This window comes from Laccaria bicolor, genomic scaffold, assembly GCF_000143565.1.
Source record: "Laccaria bicolor S238N-H82 LACBIscaffold_9 genomic scaffold, whole genome shotgun sequence".
NCBI classification, from domain to species: domain Eukaryota; kingdom Fungi; phylum Basidiomycota; class Agaricomycetes; order Agaricales; family Hydnangiaceae; genus Laccaria; species Laccaria bicolor.
Window position 1 is genome coordinate 1,394,754 of NW_001889880.1, and position 7,414 is coordinate 1,402,167.

Consider the following 7,414-nt stretch of genomic DNA (forward strand, 5'->3'; position numbering starts at 1 on the left):
AAAGACGCAGATTGCAAACACCACCTTCTCTTTCTTGGGGGAAGGTTTCCTCGGTGAAAGTTCTATGTCCAAGTCCCAATCCTCTGCACCTTCAAGGAACGTCGACATGTCAATATCTCCAGCGGAGTATACAATTTTTGACGGGGTAGCAACCAAAGCGACAGGTTCTCTCTTCGGTCGTACAGGAGTCCGTGGTATCTTGAGCGGACTCGATTTCGCGACGTGTCGAGGCTTAACAGGTGAGTTATCTGGAGATGGTACGGCGTTCCAGAAGGAATCATCGAGCCCTTCCATGAGACTAGCCATAAACGCAGCCTCATCTGCTTCAGATCGTTTAACGGACGCCATATATATTTAACGAGGAAGGCGGCGAAAGACTCGGTAGCCTGGGGTGATTCTGAGCCAAAGAGAGTACGAGAGCAGTTTATGCGTCGTAGACGACGCGTGGCACGTCGGGAAGGCTAATACAAACATCAGTTATGACAGTACGAAGAGAAAAGGAAGTAAACACATACAGTTAGTGAGGGAGTTCAACGATGATGCTGTCACGTCTCCATTTTGTGACGCGACGCGTCCGTGGCTGTGCTCAGGGCGCTATGTTCAAATTTGACTTTCAGATCGAGGACATCGACGACGATGAAACGAATATTTTGTCTGCGTCAACGCCTCAACCACAGGAGGACAAGCCTACGCTCGGAGAAAATTCATTCGAAGAACATCTACTGAAGGATCTTGTGCGCCTTTTTTACTTTGTTCAAAACACCTCCCGACTAATCTTCCGTTCTAGTTAAACCGCCTACCTTCCCGTATATCATACTCGCCTCTACACGTCCCTCTGACGGGTGGGAGATCTCTGACACTCGTCCGACGTGACCTCTTTGATGCCCGATTCCAGTTGATATCAGAAGGAACTGGCGAAGAAGCACCCGCGCTTGTATATCTAGATGCCCCATCCGACCTGGTGCCAGGCGTATACGAGGGTGGGCTCAAGACCTGGGAGTGCAGCCTCGATCTCGTACAGTACCTTGATACTGCTTTGCCTGACGAGACATACAGAGGAAGACGGATTCTCGAGGTGGGTTCTTGGATTTACAGCGGAACCTGGTTTAACAGTTTATCTAGCTAGGCTGCGGTACGGCCGTTCCATCGCTATATATCCTACGAGAGCTCTTTTCTTCTACTCCAACTGCCCCCCAAAAAGGGGCCCACGTCCACTTCCAAGATTTCAACCTCTCTGTGTTGGAATTAGTCACGCTACCAAACATTCTCTCAACCTGGTGTACGCCTCCGTACCTTTCGTTTACTTAAATCTGACCTATTTACTTTACGACAGACGCATCCCCAGCCTCCCTCACTTTCCGTTGTGAACAAGGCTCCGACGACGACCTTCCAACCCCAATCGACCCCTCAACCCCCTCCGAGCTCTCCATAACACCCGAGCTTAAATCCGCCTTTCTCACCTCTCTCCTCGATCACAACCTCTCTATTCGCTTCTTCTCCGGATCTTGGTCTGACTTTGACCACCACGGTATAGGCGGGAAGTACGATATCATATTAACCTCCGAAACGATCTACAGCACCAGCAGCCTTCCTTCCCTCGTCGATACGATGCAATCTGCCTCTGCCACTGGCGGGGACAAGCCTCTGAACGCGCACACCTCACCTCAGCTGACAATGTCCCAAAGCATTGTACCTGCCAAGTATCTGTGTCTCGTAGCGGCGAAGGTGTTGTACTTTGGAGTTGGAGGTGGGGCGTCAGAGTTTACAAAACTCATCGAAACACCCGCGAATACAACCGGCCGCTCACGGGGCAAAGTCGAGACAGTTTTGGAGCGAAAGGTTGGGGTAGGAAGAAAGGTTATGAGTGTCCAGTGGGCGTAACATACCCTATATACTCACCAGTTTGTCAACGGCCACCATGTCTACCACATCCGTTTACAACGAGCGCGATTTCGAAGCGAAAACGACGAAACAACTAGCTCAGTTTTACATTCTGGGTCAAACTGCCCTCCACATATTCCAATCTCGTTTTGATCCTGAGACGCTCCAGAACCACAATGCCCGATTGCCTCACTACACGATGGCAGAACAAACATGGCACCAACATCCTGAGGTAAACCCGGTCGACTATCCGGTGTCACTCACTTCACAAGCGGTCGCTGGCTTTTACAAGAAATGCACTGACCTGCTGGAGAAGGCCGGAGAAGAATCTACTGCGATCCAGTGAGTAGTACGTTTTGATATTTTCAAGTTATGATCTTCCTGACTTTGCCCTGCCAGGCTCATCTAGCAACGGTGCACAATTCATACACACAATAACAGCAGATCATGATAGAGGGATGTCGAGTCGCATTGCTCGAGCGGCGGCAAAGTTGGCGTAAGTTTTTCAGACTTACAAAATTTCTGATCTTCAAGTTTCGGTACTCTATAGTGAGGAGACCTTGAAAGCTTCACAAATGCAAACGGCCATCACCCAAGACGCGAATCGCAAGGTTTGTCTTGGGGACAGACTTCGGTTTCGAGATAACAACGGGATCATCCACACTGTCTACATTAAAGACAAAGGTTCAACTCAATTGAGAGGACAATTCTACATTGTCACCACCATCCTTGACCGCGAAGCTGATGATGGCAACAAGGACTGGGAAGTCTCAGCTGAGGAAATGGCGGACTGGGTTCTCGCGGCGTGTTAATGTACTTCCAATGTACTTCAGTACACCGCCAAACGGCCTGACGGTGGAAAGTTGTAATTTAGCTGACAGTGATTTTGATAGAACAGTTTAGTGAATTTCAGCAGCCCGACAAGGCTGTGATGTTCAGTACCCTGGGACAAAAGTGAAAGTCAGAGGCTCTGGCTTCCTGGATAAGCAAGGTTTTGAGCTCTTATAAAATGCACAAATTTGGGGAGGGAATAAATGGTGAGATCTGGTCAATTGCGTTGCCATTGAGATAACATATAATACAAAAAATGCCTTCTATAACTTCTTCCCCATGTACAACTTGTTATATTTCGTCTCTGCTTGTTTGGAGGTCAAGGTAAGTGCATTTTTCGTAGCCTTCCCCATGGCTTCAAACTCTTCGTTAAAGCTCGAGAACTCAATCAACGACTTTTTCGATTCGAGATCCAGGATCGTCGGCGCTCACTCGTGAAGAGAAAGATAAGGCTGAAATCCGCGTATGCTAAAGCGAACAGCAGAGTATTCTTTAGTTTTTTGAAATGCAGGCCACTCGGTCTGGCCCTTTTCAGCTTCACACTTCGTGACATCAACATGTCCTTGAGTGCCCTGGAAGCAGGACGTGGTGCCGAGATCCATGAGGATGGCCATGTACTCTGGCTTCCAGCGCTCCGTCTTGTCCTTGAGAAATGGGCAAGTAATTGTCTTAACCAAATTCAAACTTGCAGGCGAAATCCGGTTTTTAATCTGCACCGGAACCAAAACAAACTTCTTCAAGTCAAAAGGCTTCGATAGCTCGCCGCGATAACCGATGAGGAGGTTGTCAATGACGGGCTGGCCATTTACACATTGCAATGCCAGACCTCGCCGCCAGCACAAAAGAATAAACTCATAGGAAAAGTAGGATCCTATGAAGTCCTCGAGTTGGACGAAATGGGTGAAGTTCATATAAACTTCTGACGCCCATTCCAAGCCAGACTTATAAGCATCATTGACCACGGTGAGCGAGCTTATATCCACCAGCTGGGAGAGGTAGGACTTCAAGAGAAACGGTCGTACAGCATAGCGGAATTGGCTGTGTGGCAAGTAGGGCAGCGGAGATATGTGGCGTCGCACGGGGTCAACAACACAGATTTGACCCCCTGCCGCGTGGACAGTGGCATCCCGATTAACGATGAGGATGATCCTGGCGTATGTTTCCCCATTTTCGCCTACAGCAATGACTTTCTTGTGCAAAAGAAGTTGCTTGACGAGGATGTTTATGGCACGTTGGTAGATTTCCTTATTTCTAAGGAGGAGGTCGCCAGCAGCTACAGCCAAAATAGGCTCAGACAGGACCTCGGACTTTAACATGCGTGTTGACGCGTTGTAGTCCGTGAGAACGCGCAAATGGCCCCTTACGGAGTCGACGGCCATCTGGGACGCAGCGCCTGCGGCAGTGAGATTGAGGATGAACCGTGTCGAATGCACCGCTAGAACCTGTAAATTGCGCTTGTCGGGGTTGCTGCTGGGAAAATCCTGAGGATCATCGCCGAGCAATTTCTTCTGAACTGCATGGATGATCTCATGGTCACTGTACGTCGACCACAACTACAATACAAAGTCAAAGATCAAAACGGTCCCTCGTCAAAGAATTCAGGATTACACACCGGTCGACCGTAGACCCGAAGACGCTCCAGTTGGAGGGCTTCTAAAGGCGTCTTGGGTAGACTCTCTGGCGCAGGTACCATGACATCAAAGGCCATGTATAACCAGGGTGGAAGTGGCTGCAAGGCACCCTGTAGGCGCCACGACCGCATCTGCCATGCAGCGGCTGTGAGGGCGGCAACTTTACCAGAAGGTCACCCTGTTCGCGTGTTGATACGGAAATACAGCAAGACCCCCGCTAAGACTCATCTCCCCCCTCTTCAGAAGCTGATAGAGTATTTTAGGATAAAGCCCAGGCGCATGGAAACAATTACGCCGGTTCCCTGTCCACCAACGTATCGGACAGCTTTCTCGACGGCCATTGCTAGTTCGAAGGAGGAGTCGATTAAGGATGAGGAGAAAGACGACTCGGACATCAGGATCTACACTGATGGGTCAGGTTTCGAAGGAAATGCCGGGGCAGCAGCAGTGTTGTACAGGAAGGGATCAGATGAGCCGGAAAAGGTCCTGCGTCTACATTTGGGGACACTGAAGAAGCACACAACGTTCGAAGGCGAGGCGGTGGGCTCGATACTCGCCGCTTGGATGCTGCAAGGCCGTCCAGAGGTGGGAGAGGGAGCGATTACCTGTTACACTGACAACCAGGCGTTCATTAGAGCAACGGGCACCAGGAGGTCGGGGCCAGGACAATACCTCGTGTTGGAGTATCTGCGGCTAACGGAGGTAATGGGCAATGGAACTGACAATCCTAGGCCTGCGGGTTCATTCAAATTCGTGCTCAAATGGATCGCTGCACATAAGGATGTCAAGGGGAATGAGAGAGCGGACGAGGAGGCTAAGAAGGCAGCACAGGGGGAGTCTAGCCCACCAGAGGAACTGCCACCTATCCTGCGGAAATGGCTACCTTACAGCGCGGCGGCAATCAAGCAAGATTACAGGGAGGGGTTGAAGTCCAGATGGCTCGAGGATTGGGGGATGTCGCCACGATACGCGAAGTTTCAACACGTGGATCCAGACTTCCCATTCAACAAGTACCGGACAATCAGCGATGAGATAACTCAAGCGTCCTGTGAGTATGGAGAAAGGAGGGAGTATTTAAATACAGCAAATATTTAAATACAAGAAATCCGTGAACACGGATAACTTGTTTGTGCCTAGGGCTTGCCCGGCTCGCGTAAATCAGATCTTAAATAATAAATAGAATGGTGAGATCTGAGGAGACAGGCAAGACCTGAGCGTCTGAAAGCTTGATTGTGTGCCAACCAACCAGCTATACAGACGCTAAGAGGGATGGTGGGTGGGTTCGAAAATTTGACTGAGGTTGGGAAGACTCTTTTTACCGCGTCAGAACGATGACTGAAGGACAAGGAGACGACAAGGAGACCCTTGTCTAAGACTCAAAGACATCCATAGGTGTTTGTACTTATGAGTACAAACGCAAAGTCTCGTTCTGACGCTCTAGCGTTATCTTATCCGATAATGAGCTTGCACTCGTACCTCGTGCTTGCTCATCGCGGAATGAGATAACTCAAGCGTCCTGTGAGTATGGAGAAAGGAGGGAGTATTTAAATACAGCAAATATTTAAATACAAGAAATCCGTGAACACGGATAACTTGTTTGTGCCTAGGGCTTGCCCGGCTCGCGTAAATCAGATCTTAAATAATAAATAGAATGGTGAGATCTGAGGAGACAGGCAAGACCTGAGCGTCTGAAAGCTTGATTGTGTGCCAACCAACCAGCTATACCAACCAGAGTGTAAGCTCACAACGAGCAGGTTGGTTCAGCACCGAGGAACTACCCAATCAAGCGTCACTCTGGAAAGAATTTTGAGATTAAAAATACAAATACAGTTACAAAAATAGGGACAATGTAGAGTACAGATGAGGATGAGGAGGTTCACATTCATCAGCAAAACCTGGGTGAGCTAGGCAGCACGTGGCAGGGCTGTGCAGTGCCATAGCACCATAGAAAGGGGTATCACCTTTACAGCTCAGGGCAGTTCCTACGTAGCGCTGCATAGGAACACATTTCTGCTATGTCGTGCTATGGAGACCTATGTAGAAAACATAGAGCAGTGCATAGTTCTCCATATGGGCTCCCTAGTATTTTATAGTAAGGCTGGTAATCTATGCAGCTCTGCCAAGCTTGAAGGAGAGTCTAGGAAGAAAAGAAGTCCTCTCTCTAGCTCAGTCAAGCTGGCTTTCGTATCTATACAGGTCTATTGGAATGGGCTATATTTTTCTATTTGGGTATAAATTGACGAAATATTGTGGGGATAGCAGTCCATTTATAGGCAAATTGATCTGTAATGTAATTATCTATTTCGCATGGGTACTGATAAATCCTCTCCTCTAAAACAGAATCAGCCTACTAGATAATGAAATGTATATGGTGATGGCCAGGAACCAGTGACGAGGACAGCCAGCATTTAGCCACTTTTAATCAAGGGCAATGGTGATGTCAGTATTGATCATAGGCTCTGCCGCCGCTTGTAACCTCCTAGGATGTTCGAAAGGTTAAGCAATGACCAAAGCACTAGACAAACGAAAGAAAGAGACTAACATCCCATCTTGGGCCCATCGTTGTCGGTTACTAAGCAATTTCTGGGCATGATATGGGTTGGCTTTGATGTCCTCCATGTGTCTGAGTAACGCGTTGACAGTAGGTTGATACGCGGTACCAGAAAATTGGATCTTGGCCCTCTCTCCAGAGCAAAACCGTTGGAATTCATGAATACAATTCGTGATCTGTAGAAGAGCAATGAGCATGGTATGATCTGAGGTAAAAAAATCTTACGCAGGTCATGACAAGCACCATACAGAGTTCTGGGACGCTGTCTTTGAAATTATCAGGGAAATGGTGAGCCAGACAGTCGTTCCCAGTATAGAAGAACTCAATGCATAGAGCACGAATGCAAGGATGTGAGAAATTGTTTGTTTTCCCCTATTCAAGCAAAATGAGTGATAAATGATGGAGAGACGACGCTGAACATACATTGGCATCCTTGCCACCTTTTAGGTACTCTGAATCTCTGATAGATAAAAGTCTATTGGCATTGGCCACAATATCGCTTTCAAGCTGTCCTTGATCT

The 7,414-nt window shown here is 48.4% G+C and overlaps 4 protein-coding genes across 4 annotated transcripts; 2 read left to right on the forward strand and 2 right to left on the reverse strand.

Annotated features, from left to right (window-relative positions):
* Positions 1-596: 596 nt before the first annotated feature.
* Positions 597-1,960, forward strand: LACBIDRAFT_189982 (uncharacterized protein; the record flags this gene model as incomplete). Its single annotated transcript, XM_001879817.1, has 4 exons — positions 597-734; positions 788-1,075; positions 1,123-1,279; positions 1,334-1,960. The coding sequence occupies 4 exons, from the start codon at positions 597-599 to the stop codon at positions 1,879-1,881; spliced, it is 1,131 nt and encodes a 376-aa protein (XP_001879852.1). The 3' UTR covers positions 1,882-1,960.
* A 1,180-nt stretch (positions 1,961-3,140) lies between these two features.
* On the reverse strand, positions 3,141-4,420 carry LACBIDRAFT_326324 (uncharacterized protein; the record flags this gene model as incomplete). Its single annotated transcript, XM_001880057.1, has 3 exons — positions 3,141-3,164; positions 3,192-4,265; positions 4,325-4,420. 3 exons carry the CDS (start codon positions 4,418-4,420, stop codon positions 3,141-3,143), a joined length of 1,194 nt encoding a protein of 397 aa, XP_001880092.1.
* Positions 4,421-5,048: 628 nt separating this feature from the next.
* Positions 5,049-5,500, forward strand: LACBIDRAFT_326325 (uncharacterized protein; the record flags this gene model as incomplete). Its single annotated transcript, XM_001879818.1, has 2 exons — positions 5,049-5,391; positions 5,481-5,500. The coding sequence occupies 2 exons, from the start codon at positions 5,049-5,051 to the stop codon at positions 5,498-5,500; spliced, it is 363 nt and encodes a 120-aa protein (XP_001879853.1).
* A 1,624-nt stretch (positions 5,501-7,124) lies between these two features.
* Positions 7,125-7,325, reverse strand: LACBIDRAFT_319183 (uncharacterized protein; the record flags this gene model as incomplete). The annotated part of the gene is made up of 2 exons (XM_001880058.1): positions 7,125-7,266; positions 7,318-7,325. 2 exons carry the CDS (start codon positions 7,323-7,325, stop codon positions 7,125-7,127), a joined length of 150 nt encoding a protein of 49 aa, XP_001880093.1.
* Positions 7,326-7,414: the final 89 nt, after the last annotated feature.